This window comes from Siphateles boraxobius, unplaced genomic scaffold (assembly GCF_051911475.1).
Source record: "Siphateles boraxobius isolate OS27281-9 unplaced genomic scaffold, OSU_SipBor_1 2, whole genome shotgun sequence".
Classification (NCBI taxonomy): domain Eukaryota; kingdom Metazoa; phylum Chordata; class Actinopteri; order Cypriniformes; family Leuciscidae; genus Siphateles; species Siphateles boraxobius.
In genome coordinates, this window is record NW_027508810.1 from 16,867,560 (window position 1) to 16,888,624 (window position 21,065).

Here is a 21,065-nt window from a genome sequence, read left to right on the forward strand (position 1 = left end):
TATAGATTTCTCCTTGCTTAACCGAGATTGGAGTTGCATTCCTTGGTGCAGCAGCAGGCTGTGTTCAGTGACAATGATTTTCCAAAGTACTCCCGATTCCATGTGGCTATATTTAACACAGTAGCATGATGGTTTCTTACGCAAAGTCATCTGAGGGCTCAAAGGTCACGCACATTCAACAGAGGTCTCCTGCCTTGACCTACACAAACTGAGATTTCTCTGGATTCCCTGATTCTGTTCACAATATTATGTATGATAGATGGTGAAAGACCTAAATTCTTTGCAATCTTGCATTGAGAAACGTGATTTTTGAATGGTTTGACTGACAATTCTTTCATGAAATTTGGCACAAAATGGTGAGCCATGACACATCTTTGTTTGCAAAGACTGAGATGCTCCTTTACCAAATCACAATACCGTCACCTGTTACCAATTCACCTGCTTATTGTGGACTGTTTCAAAATGATTTAACATTGATATTCTATAATCTTTTCACTTTTATTTTGCCTCTGTCCCAACTTTTTTGGAGTGTGTTGGAGCCTTCAAAATGAGAATTGGTTTTCAGAATTTGGTTTGTGAAAACATTGGAAATATTTTCTTTGTACTTTTTTCAGTAAAATAAAAGAGTCTTTTAGAGACTCAAAGATTCTTGATTTTATTACACATTACAAAATATCCCAACTTTTCTGGAAATGGGGTTATGGGCCATTCTACAGAATTGGTACAAACTGCTGTCCCACAACCAAAAAACACATTTAAAAAGCATTTAAGTATTCAAATTTTAGATGTTTACAAAGATCCTTCTATTATCTTCTGAATCCCACAATAATATTTAAAATATCAGTAAGCTTAATATATATATAATCGTCATTTATTGGGTACTTTCAATTTGGAGGTGGCTGTCCCGAACCCTAACCCCTAAATTTCAACTTGTGAAAATGATATTGAAATGTTTTTTTTTCCATTGTTGTTTTAAAAAGTATATTTTTGATATCTTTTAAAAAGTGATATCTTTTAAAAAGTGAAGTTAAAAAAACATTTATTTTTTATTTTATTTTGAAATCATTAAAACTTTATGTTAAAAAAATGTGTCCCGCATTTTCATGTCACTACCGAAACAGTGTGTGTTAGTCCATTGGCTGAGACTGATTTTAACCACAGCCCTACATTTTTGATCAGGAAATATTCCTATGTGCCTATCTCTCATAGCCTCTCTTTAATTATATACAGGTACCATCATTTTAAGGGAAATGTGTTCAAAAGTCTTAAAATCTGTGTGTAATTTTAAGGAACGTCACTAACAAACAATTAACAACTAATTTTCTGCAATTAACCTAACTTCTTTGGGTGTTATTCCATAAAAAAATTTTTTTTTGTGTTGCACAACTGTTCAGAAATGTGCTAGGTAACCATGTGCGGGTTATCATCTTTGAACTAGGCTCAAAAGTAACTTAAAATTGTCACTACCGAAACAGTCACTACTGAAACATGTGGTAAAGTTTCAGTTGTGACATCATGGTTTATTGATACAATTTACATATACAAAATTTGTGGAAAAAGACACATTTTTTTTCTTGATGTTTCCAACTCTGACTTTGAACCAATTCTGTAGAATGGTATATATACACACATACTAGACCAATAAGTTTTAACTAGACCAATAATGTATTTACACAATAGACAAGATCTACCAAATAAGTACAAAATAATCTATATACCAATAGAATTATGCAAGAGAATGTGGAGTATGTGAAGAAAAAGTATTTACCAAAAGGATAAAGGCGTCTGTCAGTAGTGGTGCTCATGGGCCTCAAAAAGAGGGATATGTGACTGAGCACTATATGACTATGACTGACTATATATATATATATATATATATATATATATATATATTATTTTCTTTTTTTTACTAGAAATGTAGTATGGTTTACATTTATACATTTGGCCCAACATTTGGTAAATATGCACATAAATATTTAATTATATATAGGGTGAATTCAGGTTGATTGGGACACTTTTCCCAGTTATCTCAATGGAAAAATGTGTCCCAATCCAGGGGTTTTCAAACTGGAGTCCGGGGAACTAAATAAATTATTAATAATAATTGTATTAAAATGAATGAGTAAAGAAAAAAAAGTGATTAAAATAAAAATTATTAGTTAGTTCTATCTATTCCATCTATTCTGTCTGGTTTCACAGAGAAGGCTTAAGCTAGTCCTAGACTAAAATGCGTGTTTGAGCTGTTTTAACTGAAAGCAACTTAAATATCTTTAAAATTGTCAGTGCTATTGTTTTGTCTCAAGATGCACACCAGTAATATTTTTTTCTGAGGCAGGTCTACAAAAGCTATATTTAAATGTCCAAATTAAACTAAACTAAAATAAATAATTAATATAAATAAATACAAATTGTATTTAAATTAAGTAAATAAACAACAAATAAATAATACATAACAATACATCAGTGAGTATAATATAATTTTAGATTATTAATATTATTTCTTTCTGTGTGTAAATTGGATGTTCATAAAAGATGGACGCCGTATACATTTACACAGGGATGATCATATTTGGGGGGCAGTGGCATCAAAAAGATTGAAAACCCCTGTCCCAACCAACCTTTCAAACTTAGTATTTACAAAATTGGTGCAAAGCAATAATTATTTTATTTTTAAAATATGAATTAATCTCATAAAATATAATGCTTAATATTTACGTGTTAATACTTACATTTTATTTTTAAAAAATCATCCATACACCATCCGCATTTTGCCAGTCCATAATGCAACTCATCTGTATATTTGCTCGTCTAAGCCTATTCCTCAAGCTATCTTGACGGTGACCACAGTACGTAAGGGGCGTGCGCGTATGCCTTCAATGTCGGACAAACATGCTTTTTGCAGTGCGCGACGTCACTTGAACGCCTCGCAATGGTGAGAGGCAGAACTTGTAAGCACTCAAAGCTCAGCGAGAGGAAGAGCGAGAACACGCGCTCGCAGCCACTCTAAATCTGTCCCCATTCAACACAGCAGCGGTAAGAGCTTACAATATGTCACACAGACACTGCAATGTACAGTTTACAGTCAGGAAAGCAATGGGGTGAGTGGAACAATTGTCGGAACTAGCTTCGTCTTTCTGCTGCGATATGTAAATACCTTTCGTATGGCGGGTCTCCCCATGTGAAGCGGGCATAATGATCCCGCAGCGAACAATGTATCATAAAAACCGAATCAAGGCTTACATTCACCCCAGAAGTTCAGATTAAAATATTTGCTCACAGTTTTTCCTCATCAGTATTGTTTTAGCCACCGTATGATGTGGGCCTTAATGGGCTACACTTGTACAGATGTACACATCTTTGTATAATTTGAGGTGGACCCCATATTTGACTTAGTTATATATTAGTTCACAATCACTGGAAAGTAAGATAGTTTTTTGTTAAAAGCGAAACAAGAGCTTTGTCGTGGGCCTGTATATCCCCTCCTCCTCCCTTATTTGTGAAAACTGTGTAAGGGATGCTGTGTTGTTCCTTGTGTGTTTTAGAGGGGTTCATTGAGTGTTTGGGCAGGTTGTATCAGCTGTTCTGTGGATACATAGTGTCGCGCGGTGTTGCGTTGCTGCTGTTTGCGTTGCAGCGCGAGAGCAGCTCCTCGGCTATCATGGCAGCGGATGAGCTCCTCTGTTGTGCGAAGGCGGGTAAAGCCATCGCGACTCTAAACAACACGCCATTCTTCTCAAAACACGATACGAATAAAGGATAAACATTCGTGCCAGCGAAATCTCTATATTTTTTTCAGTTTTGGGTGAAACTGACGAGTTAGGCGTCTCGCGCTGGGGCTGTTTTGGGACTCGGTCAGAGCTGCCTATTGGCAATGCAGTGTTTCGAATACGCCACCCATGTACTTTTCCTACATTATTGTAATGACAATAAAATGGTGTAGTCAACACACGGTTGCATTAAAATGGTGTAGTCAACACAAGGTTGCATTAACAGGTTTTGTGTGTTGTATGCTCGGTTTGTCTTTCATAGATAGATTTGTTTTCCACAAGGGATAAACTTGTTGAAATATGTACTTAAACCATACAGTTTATACTACACCATTTTTTATAGTAAGATCTCAGTTCATTGGGTTTTGAGTAGTTAAATAAGGGGGTTTCAAACTTTTTGGACCCCCAAATACAATTATCCCCATTGCGAGGGGACCCCTCCTAAAATATAAAGGCAACTGTCCTCATAAACAAATGTATTTAACACAATTTTAAGCATAGCATTATATAGACATGTTGTTTTATATTTCCAATAATATGAAAATGTATTAATGTGAGCTTTGATATTCACTTTTAAAACAGATTTGCTTTTTGTTTTGTTTAGAAGTGACTTTTACCAGTAATTTCTGTAGAAAGCAGAATGAAACAATTATATACATTTTGCTAAATGTGTGAAATTCTTAAACGTTTAATTAGTACAGCACTAAAAATACGTTTTGTGTGTATTTTTTTCTTTTCTTTTATACTTTCTATTTAAAGTTCTAAATTGAATTTTTTTTGGAAAACTGTTTTATTTCTTCAAGTGTTTTTTGATGTAGAAGTGATATTTAAATGAGTATTCGTGAGAATATTAGCAACATACCTTTTTATATTATCAAACATTTTCATACTAGACTGTTGCAATAAAGACATTTGGAGGAAATTTAAGTCATTCTGGTGATGTATTTCCATTTTGGGGAAATTTCAAACCAAACAAATTAGTTTAATTACCGAGTTGCATAAGCAAACTAACTACAACCATCTGTGTAAACTATATTTTTCTCTCATATAGTGTGATTCAGTAAACGATGTAGGAGTTTCAAAAATCACCAAAAAAACAAACAACCAACCAAACATGCATTTTAACCATCTGTTGCTCTATATACTTACATTAAGCATAGAAAGTTATTTCTTCAGATCTGAACCACAAAAATGATATTTTGCTCTTCCTACCTGTACACTGTACACAATTGCAATGTTGTTTTTTGTCTTCAAAACAGAGGAGAGGTGGAGTGTGTGAAAACTGGTCATGTCAGGACAGAGAAAAGGAGCTTCAGCACGTCTTCGAAAATGTGCCTTCTGCAGAACCAACCGAGACAAAGAGTGTGGACAGTTACTGGTGTCAGAGAACCACAGGGTGGCAGCTCACCACAAGTGCATGGTATGTTAGCTGTCCACTAGCTTAGCTTTCTTCTATATTTGTAAAAAGGGATGGAAACAGGTCTTATTCATATTCATCTCAGAGATTATGAATATTGAGCATCACATGTGTTGTGACAATAACATTTGTTATATATATACAAAGAAATATAAAAAGTATATATTTTGACACATTGTATGTCTAACATTTGACTTGTGATTGTTTTGCTCAGCTTTTCTCATCGGCATTGGTCACATCTCACTCGGAGAGTGAAAACATTGGAGGCTTTTCTGTTGAAGATGTGAAGAAGGAGATAAAAAGAGGAAATAAACTAGTAAGCTCTTGTAAAATTCAGTTGTTCCTTTAGGCTGAAAGTAGAAAATAAACTTGCAGCTTTTCTATCTCACCTGCTGATTTCCTGTTCAGATGTGCACTTCCTGTCATCGGCCCGGGGCGACCATCGGCTGTGATGTAAAGACATGTAGACGGACGTACCACTATTATTGCGCTCTATGGGACAAGGCACAGACCAAGGAGAATCCCTCTCAAGGCATCTACCTGTAAGCATATTGATGATGCTGCTTATCGCAGAACTGCATATGTTTTATAACTATGTGAGACTAAATTTTTTTTTTTTTTTTTTCCTCAAAAATTAGTGTTTACTGTCGCAAACACAGAGATGCCTCTCAAGATGGCAGTGATGGTAACTAGTTGTCTCCACGTCCTTTAATGTTGGGCACTAACCTGCTTGTGGACTATTGCGTTTATCAGTGATTTTGCTCTAATTCCAGATGAACAGGAAGTTCCAGCCAATGACTCGGATTCATCTCCACCGAGGAGCAGGGGAAGGGGGCGTTTTGAGAAAAGCAGAATCAGAGGTGTGTCGCGCGGACAGTCAGATGACACTCGATCCACCTCGTCACAAGGCAATGATGATACAGAGAGCTCCTCGCATGTAAGCCACTTGATCTACTTTTTTTTTTCCTTAAATAACCCATATTTATTCCAAAAGTGATTACAGGTGACTTAATACAAGCTTCAGAATATCAATGGTTAGCATATGTTAATTGTGTGTGTGTGTGTGTGTGTGTGTGGCACAGCGAGACCGGTCCCCTCTGAGAGGCAGCCCCAGTGAATCAGGCTTTCGCTGTGGCTTCTGTCATGCCGGTGAAGAAGAGAACGAAACGCGGGGTGTGCTCCACTCGGACAATGCCAAGAAGGTGGCTGCCCACTACAAATGCATGGTGAGGCTTCTTCAATCCTGAAAAACAATGGATCATATTTAAATTGCTCCTTTTATGCTTTTTCGAATATTAACTTTCATGCAGTGTGTAATATAGCTGCTTGTGAATGTAAAAGATCTGCAAAGATTTAAAGATCAAAGTACACAGCAAATAAAGTTATTGCTAGGGTTGTGCCGATAGTCGCTCGTATCGTGTATTGACAATAGTCAGAGATATTGCCGATGCCTTTGACGATATCAAGGCGATAATTGGCTGGTTTTCCCATTAATGTATTAAATTATTATTATCAATAGTAGAAGTAATATTAGTGTTGTTATTATTATTATCATCAGGCTAGTATTATCAAATTAATATTAGGATGTACAATTCATTCCCTAAGTTCATAACGACATCAGCACATAACCATATTGCGAAACCGACAGGCGCATATGAGGATTAAGGACTCCTCAATGAACGTTCACAAATTGTCAAGAGTACTTGTTATAAAAGAAGACGCATCATATGTATAAAGTCGTTGTTTGAGCCAAAGCAAAAAAGGCATCGTTGTTCATCAGCATTTTGTTTTGTTTCCATAGGACATTAACAAATATTTTAATGCCACAAATTACAATACAAATTATTATTACTAATAATAAAATTATTATTACTAAAATTATATAGGCCTAATAACAGTCTTTATGTCCAAACACAGAACAATAATCAGTCATCGATGAAAATAAAAAGCAGCTTCAAACACAGACTTAAAACAAAAATATTCAGCCAGTAAATTAAGATAATTAATGTACCGTTATCAGCACTGAGGAAGATTCAGCTTTCGGCGTGACTGTGAGAATTAATGCGACGTGCTGCATCAGATGCCAAAACCTCGGTTTTGCTTTCACTTTAACTTTCAGGGAAAAATTGACTGGTTAGACTACATGACTCTCGTGCGATGTATGCAAATTGCATGCGTGATATCCACGGGCTCGCCTTTTGGGTGAAAATTTAACGCGACGTGAGAAAGATGACCATTTCACGCAATAATAAAACGATGTAAATAATTAAATAAATGAGTGAATGATCAAATAAGTAAAGTATTGCACCCCGGTCAAACAAACCATTTTCAGACTCAAATGAGGGGATGTGCAATGTATATTCTAAGAAAAAGGTTTGTGTTTTTTTTAGCTTTGATGCATGTAAACCTGTTGTAGGAGAGCTCAAAAACAAAATTAGAAACCTTTAAACAACACCTTTTTTTTTATAAAAAATTTATCTTTGTGTTTTTAAACAAAAAATACTCAAGATATTTAGTTTTTGAAAAAGTATTTTACTCCATGTTATTTTTAGATTCATTCTAGGTTTTGAAAAGTTTGATTCAGCCTGTTCCGTTAAAACGTCTTTTATTTTCTCTGTTTTTGTCACAGCTTTTTTCTTCGGGTACCGTCCAGCTAACTACCACCTCGCGTGCCGAATTTGGGAACTTTGACATTAAAACGGTTATCCAGGAAATCAAAAGAGGAAAAAGAATGGTGAAATTTTCTAAATATAATTCAATATAGAATTGCTAAACTATATTGCTGACATAAGAATGTGAACTAAATATAGGTTTACTCCATGGTCAGAAGAAAATATACCCTTTTTTTTAATTTGGTTATTATATTAATTCAAAGTCACCTAATGTATTTTTGGTCATTTCAGAAATGCACACTTTGTACCCAGCTTGGAGCCACCATTGGATGTGAGATAAAAGCCTGCGTCAAAACCTACCATTATCACTGTGGCCTGGAAGACAAGGCCAAATACATAGAGAATATGGCTAGAGGAATTTACAAGTATGTTCTAACTATCGACTGCTTGTTTTCCTTATTATACAAATTTAAATAGCCTGATAAGATAATTTTGGTCAGAATACGATTTGACTCTTGTTCCAAATGGTTCTTACATTCTGTATACACAATGAAACCATCAGGACAGTGAACAAAGGCTGGGTGTTATGGGAAAAAAAATCATATCTTTGTATTTTTTGTTGTTGTTGTTGAATGTCTATTTACAATATACTATATCTTCTACTTTTTTTCACTTCTTTTTGGGTTTAATTTTATTTTTTATTTTTTATATTTATTTTAAGAAATGCTGTTTCACATCCTGCCCAATGTTGTCCTACAAACAATATTCATATTGAAGTCTATGAAAACAAATCTAGTGAATGTAACTATGTAGGCTATGCTATATGTATTATGTGCCAAAAGGGTTTAAATCACAATACATTGTAACAACATTAAAATCTTAAAACAAAAATTAATGCTCTTTAAAACAGATATTAAAATCACTAAATTAAAAATGAAAATAAAATCAAAAGCACAGACTAAATGCAATGCTCATCTGAGCTTTTTAATTATATTAGCCTACATTTGATTACCCCATTGATTACAGTTACAGTACTGCTATCATAAAAAATACACTTGTAGGTTTAAAATTCTACATATGGCACATTTAATGTCCAATAACAAATATTTGAGCAAAATGCACATTTTAGTCAGAATCATTGTGCTCCATCTGTTAGGTGAGCATTCGTGCGGCGGCTTTATTTCACTGAAGTCTGTGAAGTTTAGCAGAGACTTGCTTGCATAACACCAGTCCACTTCCGACAGCAAAAAAGAGAAATTTGCTTGTCATTCTAGCATTTACAGATGGAGAATATACCTGTGAAATGTAAGTTATGCACTGAGGAAAACGCCCCATCTCGAACGCAATAAACAGCAGAGGTATATGTCAAAGCATCAAGCCGATTTAAACTATACGTGTTAACTATAGTTCATTTAAAGCCCTTGATATAAGCATTTCACGTTTAGGACAAATTGGATTATGCACTTTCCCCACATCAGCTCCCTCTGTTGTCTGCTATTTTTTCAATACGCTCTTAATATCAAACTACTGTATGTCGATATAAACTGAATTGCCTCCGTCTATATAATTTCTTAAAAATATATTAATATACCACCCAGCCCTAAAGTGATCACGTGTGCTGTTGTATGGCAGTATAACAGGAACTTATGTTGTTTTCACCAGGCTTTATTGTAAGAATCACAGTGGAAATGAGGAAAGGGATGAGGAAGATGAAGAGAGGGAGAGTCGCAGTAGAGAGAAAGCTGCTATTGACAACAGAGCAGATCCTCCATCACAGGTTAATGGCAACTAGGTGAGACTCTTTGTTTTGTTACAGTGTGATTTGTTCAGTCTGACATGACAGAATTTGTGTTCGATAATTATTCAGGACTGGCAATGTAGTATTTTAAAATCATAGAACATGTGATCGGTGGACATGACAAAGATTGAAGTACTGTCTTTTTTCAGGAGGTGAATGAAGATGGAAGACATGATACGATGGGGGATAAAAGAAAATATTTTTGTATAATGCTCAATTAGAAACTAGGGGCCAGCTCACAATAGTTTTCGTCTCTTTGACAGTATTTCATGGACATTGAGAATGTAAGTTCAATATCAAATGATATCGATATGTTACTGCAGTGTAAAGCATACCTTAGCTATCTTTATTTAAACATGGTATATTAATGCTTAAAACCATATGATTGGATGGCTGGAACAGTGTCATCTGTTTGTGCTTGCACCTCCAGTTTCCTCTTTGGACCCACTCTGAAAACGACTCCCCCTGTCGACTGTTTATAGTGCATCTCCAAACCATGATGTTTAATAAGCCTTTCAAAGTAATTTTCCTTCATGAAACTGTCTTTACCTCTTTTTTCTCTCTTGCAACATGTATTATATTTTATTACTGTATTATACTCATGAGTAATATTGGATATCTGTGGTTTCTTTATAGTATAGGTCAGGATTAAAGAACATTGACTAGCATGCACTTTTCTTTACTCCGTCTCACATGGTGGTCTTTCTTTTTTCTGTATATGCACACATTCCACATGTATCTCTAAATAATTAGGCACTGAATGCTTTGCGTTTTCTGTTGTCTATTTGGTGGCAACAATTCAAAATAAGAGTCCTTCTGAAAGGCAGATGCTTTCAAGCACACTTGAAGATATTGTTTGGAGGTTGAAATGTGAATCCTGAAAATTAAATGTTTATACTTTTATTTAATACAAAATGTATTATATATTATAAAAATTAGTTTTAGGTGCTTTAATGAGTTGGATGGATGCAGTAGTCACACGTATTACTCCAGTGTGTGTGTGGCCTGGTAAACCCTACATTATGGAGATTAAATGTCCCCACAAAGATAGCAATATCCAAAATCCTTGTCCTTGTGGGGACATTTTTTTGGTCCCCTTGAGGAAGAGAGTTTATAAGTCATACAAAGTGATGTTTTTTGAACATGTAAAACTGCATAAAGTTTTCTGTGATGGGAAGGTTTAGGGGATGGACTACAGTTTTTACATATATATATATATATATATATATATACAATATCATTGTCTATGGAAAGTCGTGTGTGTGTGTGCGTGTAAGAGAGAGAGAGAGAGAGGAAGTGAGAGAGAAGGTCTTCTGTGATGCAAAGTCTTTACAACATAATTAAACTATTCAGCATTTCCACTGCTAATGATCAGAAAGAAAACACAGTTCATTGAACAGTCATTAAACAGCCCATGGATATATATTTTTTGTTTACTTTATTTTGAGAAATCCCTGTTAAAGCGTTATTACATTTAAGTACTGAGTACTGTTAATTACCATGTACTAACTATAGGGTTAGGATTAGGGTTTGGATTATGGTTAGTTGGGAATTAGGGAATACTTACTGTTTACTACCAATTATACTTGCTTTTTTTCGTCACACTTAACTACACTTTCGGCCCAATAATACTATTAAATGAACGATCACGTGTTAGGCGGCCTATGCGGATCAATGTAATGTATTTATAGCTGGATAATAAATAAATTAATAAAATAAACATTTACATAGTTGTAATCATCCCACCCTGCAAAAACTCATTTCCGGACGAAATGCCATCGCCCGTAAATGAGTTTTTGCATGTTTACAACTATGTTAATGTTTATTTCACTGTATTATCCAGGTATTCATTTTGACCATGATTTTGACGCACAAAAGTCATTTGGTGGTTCTGTCACTTTAAGGTGTTCTGTGCGCGTTCTCACTGCTGAACGCTGATTGGTCGACAGGCTCCATTCCCCCTCTAATGTTAGGTTAAAACACCCACAGTGTGCGGAAGATAGAAATTGTGTTCTTTCAGTCCTTTAAAGGCGAAAGTGAGAATAGGAAGATAAACAATTACTCCCGCCATTTATCATCGGAATCGAGGACGTTTACTACTTCTCAGTCGGGACGGACATGGCGTCTGCCAGCTCCTGTATCGTGGTAAGTGTTACTGTACACAAGTGTCTTCAATCATTTACACCGTAAGTTAGCGCAACGCTTGATTAGTCACTGTAGACAAGTAAATAATTCAGAAGTGTGTTTTGGCGATAAAACTATATTCTACTCCAAGAAATTATCCTGATTGCATACACAAAAGTATTTCGTGATTTATAAATATTTCCCTTAGGTCTAAGGTTAGGGGCCTGGGAGGAAAGCACGCGTTTCACGCATGGCACATGTGATGCAGCCATATAGGATGCAGTCATTTGTGCACGTATGACCAGTTAACGTTAAATGAACAGGAATTTTGCTCGATAAAACGCTGCATGTGCTCGGTTGTAGTTTGGTTTCAGGGTTTATCAAATGCCTTGATAATGATTAAATCTGTTAATGTAGCCTACGTTCAGCGCGTTGTGTGTCAAAATGTCAAAATCTTTGAGATATAAGTACAAAATAAGTACCTAACGTTACTCATGTATATGATTCTTTACGCAGCCAAGGAGACTGAATGAAAATGCACATCTCTCTGACACTTGATGGCACTTATGGCAAAGACGCGTATGCTTATGGAACAGCATAAATTCAGCCGTTACCCCGGTAACTCCGTAAACAAAGCAGCCGTGATACTTTCTTTTTCTGAACATTTAAATATTTCAAACAGCCATTCAGTTTCTTGTATTTGCTTCAGTGTTCATCACAACACCAAATACTTAAAGTATAGGCTACTCAAAGACTTAATCGACTATTTATTTTTAAACATTTGATTACACTTAAAACATTTTTACTTTTGGACCAAACCATGCTCCTGATATTGATTTGAAAATGTTCTTGGTTGATTGAAAATGTTCTAACATTAACTAATGAGACCTTATTGTAAAGTGTTACTAATTGGTCCTGTTACGACTGTTACCAATTGCCCCTGAATGTTGCTTTGGTCTTTGGGTGCAGTGGGCTGATTTGTGACATAGTGTAATAATAGGAATGACCCAGGGGAATTATTCATCCTCTGCCCTAAATTAAGATATTATCTTGAGGATATAATTTTAGACAGACCCATCCTGTGCTTTGTAAATTGTGACTGGGTTTTATTAATTAGACAAAAGGTGTGGTTAAACTCATAAAGGGACAGTTCACAGACTTTTATTTTTTATCTCGGTCAGTTTTGACATCACGCTTATGTCGTTTCAATCCCCGTACACCTTTCCATTCTTGTGCAGAACACAATGACAATTTAAGACGGTCCTGGTCTGTCATTTCCATGAAATGACAATGAAAGGGGAGTGAAGGTGTCAAGCCTAAAAAAGGACACAACGTCACCAAAACTGTTGAAAGACTTGTTCTTTATTACAGGTCTTCTGAAACCGTATGAGGAACACACCAAAGCCGATGTCATTATTTGCTGAAAAGTGGCACCCGAAGGTTAGCGTTTAACAACTGCGAATGAGTTGAACATTAGAACCGAACCAGACCAGACTCTGGCAAATTTCGTTTAGAGCTACTTTTCCTAAAGTATTGTAAGCTTAAGGTCATGGAAAACATCGCCACAAAAGGTCTCTACCATTAGCTTTTAGGAAACATAACCCAGATCAGTTTTGTGAACTGGAGCAATGCTTTAGTTAAAATATCCAACGAACTGTTATGATAAGGGCTTTGCTTTTCTTGCATACTGTCATGAATGCTAAGGTGAGCTTGGGTGGATTTCAGGATTTTCAGTGAATAATGATTTCAATTTCGCTCTTTTCCTCATAGAATCACTGTTGTATGACATCAGAAGGCATGTACTATAGTGCACAAGTCATGTGGACCATATTTATGATTAGTTTGATAGTCAGTACCCAAGATGTTAGATAAATATACCCAGGGAATTCTGTCACCTGAAGGGCTGAAATAATTTTTGCCAATTTTTTTGCCCTAGGCAGCATTTCTTAATTGGGCTCAATATTCTGATAGAGCTGAGGAAAGACATGTGACATGCATGTGAGTCTAAAGCAGGAATTTTACTGGTGTGAAATATGGCTCACTAGATCTGATAGCACACCGACTTACATAATGTGCGCTACTGCAGCAGCAGCATGAGAAACTAAACTTTGGCTTGCAGCCATTGCATACTAGGCTTTAAAATCCATGTTTTATTATGGCTGTCTATTGATGTGGATTGTGGTTTGGGGTTTAAATCTCAAGGTATACTGGCACCAGCAGTAAGCAGAGACGGGGAAGCTCCCAGAGGAGCCTCTGCTGACAGCTGCACATTGTTTGTCTCAACCTCCTTCAAGGACAGTGTGATAACACTTATTGGAAAAACAAACAAAGAACAGGCTAATCTACTTCTGCTTCTCTGGAATTCTCGAATGGATACATTTTTTTCATTGGTTTTTGCGTTAAATCTTACCCAGATACAATAGTGCCATTTTCTGATTGGCTATTGTGTAGCTCGACGAACAACACCAGAGGGGACGCGCTTGATTCCTAGTGGTTCCACAGTGAGAGCGGCGCGGCCAGAGTTTTGGGCGCTGCGGCATATTAAATATATTACAAATAGTTTTTCAGCGTGAGAAACATTTTTTCAATGCGTGACACTTGAGAGCTGTCTTCTTTTATATAAACATATGCACAAAAAGCAGTAGATGGGAGATTAGTCGTATGATCTTAGCTTGTCTATCGGTATGAAATGGGATTCTGTGCATGCTAGTTCTGACATATTGAGTAAAATCTGCCCCCGGTTTAACAGACCAGGCTTAATCTAGTCCCAGACTAAAAAGCATGTTTGAGCTGTTTTAACTGAAAGCAACTTGCAGTGACATATCTTAATGTTTAAGTTAATATTTTTGTAAACTGCAACTCCACACACACGATTGAACAACATACTAGAGTTACAATTACATGTGCTTTCGTATGTTAGAGAACATGAAAATAAGTGTATTTAAGAGTTTATAACATGTTTTGACTATTACGTTTAGTCTAGGAACGTCACTTGGGTATCTGCTTAACTTTTAAAATCACTCTGCTGAGAACATAATCTCAAATGTTACAGACAAATGCCATCATGTTATCGCCAGATCTCTTGAGAGGAGGCGAGTTAGGCAATGACTAACCTACTAACTTATTTAAGGTTTGTCCTGCTGTCTGCTAGATAAAGATGTTATCTATCAAACAGACTGCTCACTGTTCTTTGCCCTATCAGGTATATGATATGATCGAATGATGTAATTTGTGTATTTTAGATCAGTGATGAAGAGCAAGGTTATGACCTGGACCTCTTCTGTATACCAAAACATTATGCTTCTGACCTGGAGCGAGTGTATATTCCACATGGACTCATCATGGACAGGTACGAGGCACATCAAACAAAGTTACTTCTTAGCCAGGAAGTCTTGCCTAATGAACCTGCAAATTACAAATAATATGCAACCTGAAGACTGTTAACATTGCATGTTGGCGGAGCTGACTAGTCACTCTGGACTCCTACAGAACTGAACGTCTGGCCAGAGATATCTTGAAGGACATGGGTGGCCACCATATCGTTGCTCTGTGTGTGCTCAAAGGGGGCTACAAGTTTTTTGCTGACCTGCTAGATTACATCAAAGCCCTCAATCGCAACAGCGATCGTTCCATTCCGATGACAGTGGACTTCATCCGCCTCAAGAGTTACCAAGTACGGCTTTTAATCATTCATCCTTCTTATTGAATGCAGATTCAACCAGGCCTGTCTATGTTACTTACTCCCTTTTGTTTAATGACAACATGAATGAAATTTGACCCTTTGCAATACAAACTTGTTTCAAAGTTGAGTGTTTATGTTACTTTAGAAACTAGAACACATACATGACTTGACTGAACTCTGCTTTCCCCTTTTTCAAATATTACAGAATGACCAATCTACAGGTGACATCAAAGTAATTGGCGGCGATGATCTGTCCACACTCACAGGAAAGGCAAGCATCTTCCTGTGAATAAAAATAATCCTCGCAATATCAAGATAATTGTTATGATAATGTCTAAAATCTTATCCTGTGACTTTCTGGTGATATTTCTCTATACCAGGAAAACATTTTGACCTCAGTTTGTAAAAACTAAAATTTAACTACATCACTGTCAACATTTTATTTGTTACGTTTCTAAATTAATTTCTGTGGTGACCGGCAGCATGCTACAGATGCTGTCCATAAAATACATAAATATGTTTATTCAGAAAGGATGCATTAAATTGATTAAGTGACATTTATAATATTACAAAAGATGTTTCCTCAAAAATGTTAAGCAGCAAAACTGTTTCCAACACTTATGATTATAAGAAATGTTTCTTGAGCACTAAATCAGCATATTAGAATGATTTCTGAAGGATCATGTGACACTGAAGACTGGAGTAAAGATGCTGAAAATTCAGCTTTGCTATCACAGGAATAAATGAAATTTTAAAACATATTTACAGTGATGGTCAGAATTAATGGCACCCCTGGTAAATATGATCAAAAATGCTTGTAAAAATAAATCTGCAGAATTGAAAGTGGGGGGTAAATCACATTATGAAATGAATGCTCTTCTCCAAAACACGCTGGCCATAATTATTGGCTCCCTGTTATTAAATGCTTTATGCAATCTTTTGCCAAGATAAGAGCTCTGAGTTTTCTTCTATAATGCCTAATGAGTTTGGAGAACACCGGACAAGAGATCAGAGACCATTCGTCCACATAGAATCTCTCCAGATCCTTCAGATTCACAAGTTCATGTCGGTGCTTCTTCTCTTCAGTTCACCCCACTCATTTTCTATAGGGTTCAGTTTAGGGGACTGGGACGGTCACGGCAGAAGCTTCATTTTGTGCTTAGTTACCCATTTTTGTGTTGATTTTGATGTTTGTTTTGGACCACTGTCCTGATGGAAGATCAAACCACGGCCCATTATAAGATTTCTAGCAGTCAGGTTTAGATTTTTAGGCTTTGCTGCCAAAAAGCCCTTTTTATGTTTCTTCTGACCACACAATCAGGTCCCTTTTGAAGTTTCAGTCCTGTCTGACAACTGAATATGCTGGAGTTTATTTTTGGAGGAGCGAGGAGTATTTTTCTTGAAACCCTCCCAAATGTGGTGATGTAGGGGTTGTTTGATATATTTTTTTGTTTTCTGACCCCCAAGACTCAAGTAATCTCTGCAATTCTCCATCTTTGATCCCTTGAGTCTTTAGCCACTCAAACTTTCCTCCTCACCGTGCATTAAGACAATATAGACACACGTCCTCGTCCTGGCAGATTCGTTAAATCTTTCGTTGATTGGAACTTCTTAATTATTGCCCTGATGGTCAAACTGGGGATTTTCAATTCTTTAGCTATTTTTTACAGTCACTTTCTATTTTGTGAAGCTCAACAATCTTTTGATGCACATCAGAATATTCTTTGGTTTTGCTCATTGTGATGGATGACTAAGGGAATTTGGCCTTTGTGTTTCCTCATATTTAAACTCCTGTGAAACAAGAAGTCATAGCTAGACAATTTCATGTTTCTAGTCACCCTGGTGTGCTAAAAAAAAGGTAATATTAATGGGAATATACTTCAGAGATATTTTACCTGTAAAAAATTCTAGGGGTTACTTCAATGGAAGGTTAGATTTTTGCAAAAAAAATTAATGAAAGATCAAAAGGATAAACAATGCAGATTTATTTTTTACAGGCATTTTTGATCATGTTTACCATGGGTGCCATTAATTCTGACCACCACTATATATACATTTTATTATTTTAAATTGTAATTATATTTCAAAATATTACTGTATTTTGATGAAGGAAATGCAGCCTTGGTGATCATCAGACACTTCTTTCAAAAACATAAATTCTTACCGGCCCGTTGGTGTATGATCAATAAACAAAAAATGCATGTCTTTGACAGAGGCAAAATACATGAGTTACTGTCAGTGGGTGATGAAATTGTTTTTGCAGTCTTAAACATCAAAATTAAAACTCTTTCTCCTTTTCTCTTGACATTCTTTTTGACACCAAAAGAACGTCTTGATTGTAGAGGTATTTGTGAATTTTTTTTTTAACATATATATTTAAATAGCTTGTATTATCTAGCAAATGTTAAAAGTGTTTGTTGTAATCTTTACTCCGTTCATCAGGACATCATTGATACTGGGAAGACGATGAAGACCCTGCTCGAACTTCTCAAGCAGTATAATCCAAAAATGGTCAAAGTGGCAAGGTACAAATGAATATAATGAATTAAAAATGCAATGAGTCTCAGATTGTTTGTCTTGTAGGTATGGATCTTATTCACAGCAGTGCCATCTTTGATTTTTAATAGGAATGAAAGCGAGGCTGTGAGGGATAGTCATACATCTCTTCAGTGGGTTGTACTATTATTTAATGTGTTTTTGGATTGTTTTTCTGACGAAACACTGCAAAAAAAATAATATCTTCAAGAAATTTCAGTAGACAAAAACATGAGCTGTGGAAAATTATAAGTGATCCAGGAGCTTTACACAGCCTCTTACAGCGGATGCCATTGAAAACACTGTTAAATCTATCCTTCACAGCCTTGCTTTCATACTTATTTCTTGGCGCTGCTCTGAATAAGATCTTTTTTTATCAGTCTTTGTTAGCTGTAGATAAATATTGCTGGGCTCTGTGTAGTAACTCACTCGTCTATTATTGATCACGAGTCCAACAAATGCCAGATACTACTACCTACTTTTGAGTTAATAAGCTTTACGGTCTCATATACTTCACATATTTCCATCATTCGTTTTCTTTGCAGTTTGCTGGTGAAGAGGACACCAAGGAGTGTTGGCTATAGACCAGACTGTGAGTGGATTACTGAAAAAGCTTTCCAGACTTTTTTGGCATGCAATTTTAAATGGCTTTGATATAGTTAGGACTCAGTTCACTTCTCACAAGTCATGTTTATATATGGATACATGCAAGGATATGGATACATGCATATTAGGCTTGCACAAATGGCCTCAAAAGACTAAAGTTCATTGATTTCAAGTCAATTATTTTGACTACTAAAATAATTCCTATTGATCCTTTAAAGCAGGGGTGTCAAACTCAGTTCCTGGAGGGCCACAACCCTGCAGAGTTTAGCTTCAACCCTAATTAAACACACCGGATCCAGCTAATCAAGGTCTTCAGGATTACTAGAAACTTCCAGGCAGGTGTTTTTGGAGCTGGTTGGAGATAAACTCTGCAGGACAGTGGCCCTCCAGGAACTGAGTTTGACACCCCTGCTTTAAAGGGATAGTTCACCCAAAAATGAAAATACTGTCACTTACTCACTCTCAAGTTGTTCCAAACCTGTATGAGTGTGTTTCCTCTGTTGAACACAAAAGAAGATATTTTGAAGAATGTGGGCAACCAAACAGGCTCAAGGCCCCATTGACTCCCATAGTATGAAAAAAAAATTACCAACATTTTTCAAAATATCTTTTGTTCAACAGAGGAAAGAAACTCGTACAGGTTTGGAACAACTTGAGAGTGAGTGAATGATGACAGAATTTAAATTTTTGGGTGAATTATCCCTTTAAAGGAACACGCCACCTTTTTTTGAAATGGGTAAAAAGCGAGTAAGAGTGATTAAAAAAAAACTACAACTAATTACTTCTTGAGGCCTGCGTATTCACAATGAGTACAAATAGCAATGCAGATTAAGACTAGGTGATTTCCTTGGCGGATATTGACTCGGGACTATATGGGGGCGAAGCACTGCTACTTAGGCGCAAAAAACTGTGGCGTGTTCCTTTAAGGTCATTATAGTGCAATGCTGTCTGTTGACCACAAGGATGCACACTTTTCTGCATCGAAGTACAAGTTGCCACTTCAACAGACTTTTTCATTAACCTCCAGTTTTTTTTCCCCCCCTTTATCCTCTAGTTGTAGGATTTGAGGTCCCTGACAAATTTGTGGTTGGATATGCACTTGACTACAATGAGTACTTTAGGGATTTAAATGTAAGTACCGTTAATTTAACCATAGTCTTTCTACATTCAGATTACATGCTTAATTCAATGTGTTACTCCCCGTTTCTTTGTAATTATTTGTGAAATTTACCAGCAATTTCTAATTTAAAATTGTGTCTACACCATTTTAGTCGATTTAGCATCATTTTGAATATCTTTATCATTTAAATTGCAAATAGTAGCCCATTATAACACGTCTGTTGCAATTCCTGCTAACTACTTCTCTCATTTTGACTTGCAGCACATCTGTGTCATCAGTGAAACAGGAAAGGAAAAGTACAAAGCATGAGAAGCCCTGAACTTCCCCCTTTAGCTGTGGATCATTTGGTTATTTTTTTAAATACGGTTTTCATTTTATATCCATTTTGTATTTTTTCAGCAGCGCAGCTCACCGCAGGTTAGCAGGTCCTGCACTCAGGGTCTCTGGTGAGGTGTGTGCTGTCAATGCACCTTACATTTAGTTTAGCTTATACCTCCACTGGCAGCCCCACACACATTATCAACCACAAACACTTGCAGTTCAGTCTCTGAGAATAGAGGTCCTTTAGACTGCTGCTCTTAGTTACAATGGTGGTTTTAAACAACCATTTGTGTAAGGATTCCCTTTAATTTATTATAATGACTTGTACAAGTTATTATAGGTAGGTTTTTATGTTTAAAGACTAGATAGATTAAACAGAATATTGATTTGCTATTCAATAATGAACATGCATTTGATTTGCTCAGATGGCAAAAGGAGAACATTCATGTTTCCCAAAGACTATTTGCAGTGTAAAACTGTAATTAAAAAAAAAATCAAGAGTATTGAGACTCCATAAAATGAATGCTTTTACATTTGGATGTACTTTGGAATCAAAGCAACCTGATTTCTCAATCACATTTTACATTTATTGACATTTTAAAGCCAAATATCACCTCCTTGTTATTTGTAACTGTTTAATGTTGCCTGTCAAGATATTTATTTGTCTACTTACTGTAGTCTTGCTTCTTAATTATAATAATGGGATTAAAATGAAATGTTGAAAAAAATCTTATGGTGCCTTAGATGGTAAATTTGTACGACCAGTTATGCTACCATATAAATACAGTATAAAAATGAAAACCTCACTATTGTTCAGCCACCTGTCAATCTTAAACTTTCTAATTAAATTATTCAAAGAGTTTTGAGTGTTCTCCTAACTTTACTTATCTCGCCAACATTGTTGAACAGGTCACATTATAATGTAGTACACTGTTGTTTTAGGAATAACTAGTAGCATAAAATTGTTCTGCATTTAATGAATGCCATCAAATAATATTAAAATGGTGTTCCACTGTGTTATAGTAATACTAGGCCTATTCCCTACTTTTCTATCTTGTTCTGGTCAAAACTCCATTTTAACAT

General features: G+C 36.0%; 2 protein-coding genes across 4 annotated transcripts; both read left to right on the top strand.

Annotated features, from left to right (window-relative positions):
* Nucleotides 1-2,850: 2,850 nt before the first annotated feature.
* On the top strand, nt 2,851-10,276 carry phf6 (PHD finger protein 6). Of its 3 annotated transcripts, XR_013205856.1 has the most exons (12): nt 2,855-3,033; nt 5,027-5,187; nt 5,399-5,500; nt 5,593-5,726; nt 5,823-5,869; nt 5,958-6,121; nt 6,267-6,410; nt 7,814-7,918; nt 8,088-8,221; nt 9,459-9,588; nt 9,744-9,878; nt 10,025-10,276. XR_013205856.1 is itself a non-coding variant. In XM_077236168.1 (11 exons), exons 2-10 carry the CDS (start codon nt 5,056-5,058, stop codon nt 9,586-9,588), a joined length of 1,092 nt encoding a protein of 363 aa, XP_077092283.1. In that variant the 5' UTR covers nt 2,851-3,033; nt 5,027-5,055; the 3' UTR covers nt 9,744-10,276. The 3 variants fall into 3 exon arrangements, 2 of the variants coding, with proteins under 2 accessions (XP_077092283.1, XP_077092284.1); XM_077236168.1 differs by having other exon boundaries at nt 2,851-3,033; nt 9,744-10,276; XM_077236169.1 differs by lacking the exon at nt 7,814-7,918 and having other exon boundaries at nt 2,904-3,033; nt 9,744-10,276.
* Nucleotides 10,277-11,572: 1,296 nt separating this feature from the next.
* hprt1 (hypoxanthine phosphoribosyltransferase 1) lies at nt 11,573-20,842 on the top strand. Its single transcript, XM_077236174.1, has 9 exons — nt 11,573-11,739; nt 14,961-15,067; nt 15,208-15,391; nt 15,606-15,671; nt 17,727-17,744; nt 17,843-17,925; nt 18,481-18,527; nt 19,596-19,672; nt 19,923-20,842. The coding sequence occupies exons 1-9, from the start codon at nt 11,713-11,715 to the stop codon at nt 19,968-19,970; spliced, it is 657 nt and encodes a 218-aa protein (XP_077092289.1). The 5' UTR covers nt 11,573-11,712; the 3' UTR covers nt 19,971-20,842.
* Nucleotides 20,843-21,065: the final 223 nt, after the last annotated feature.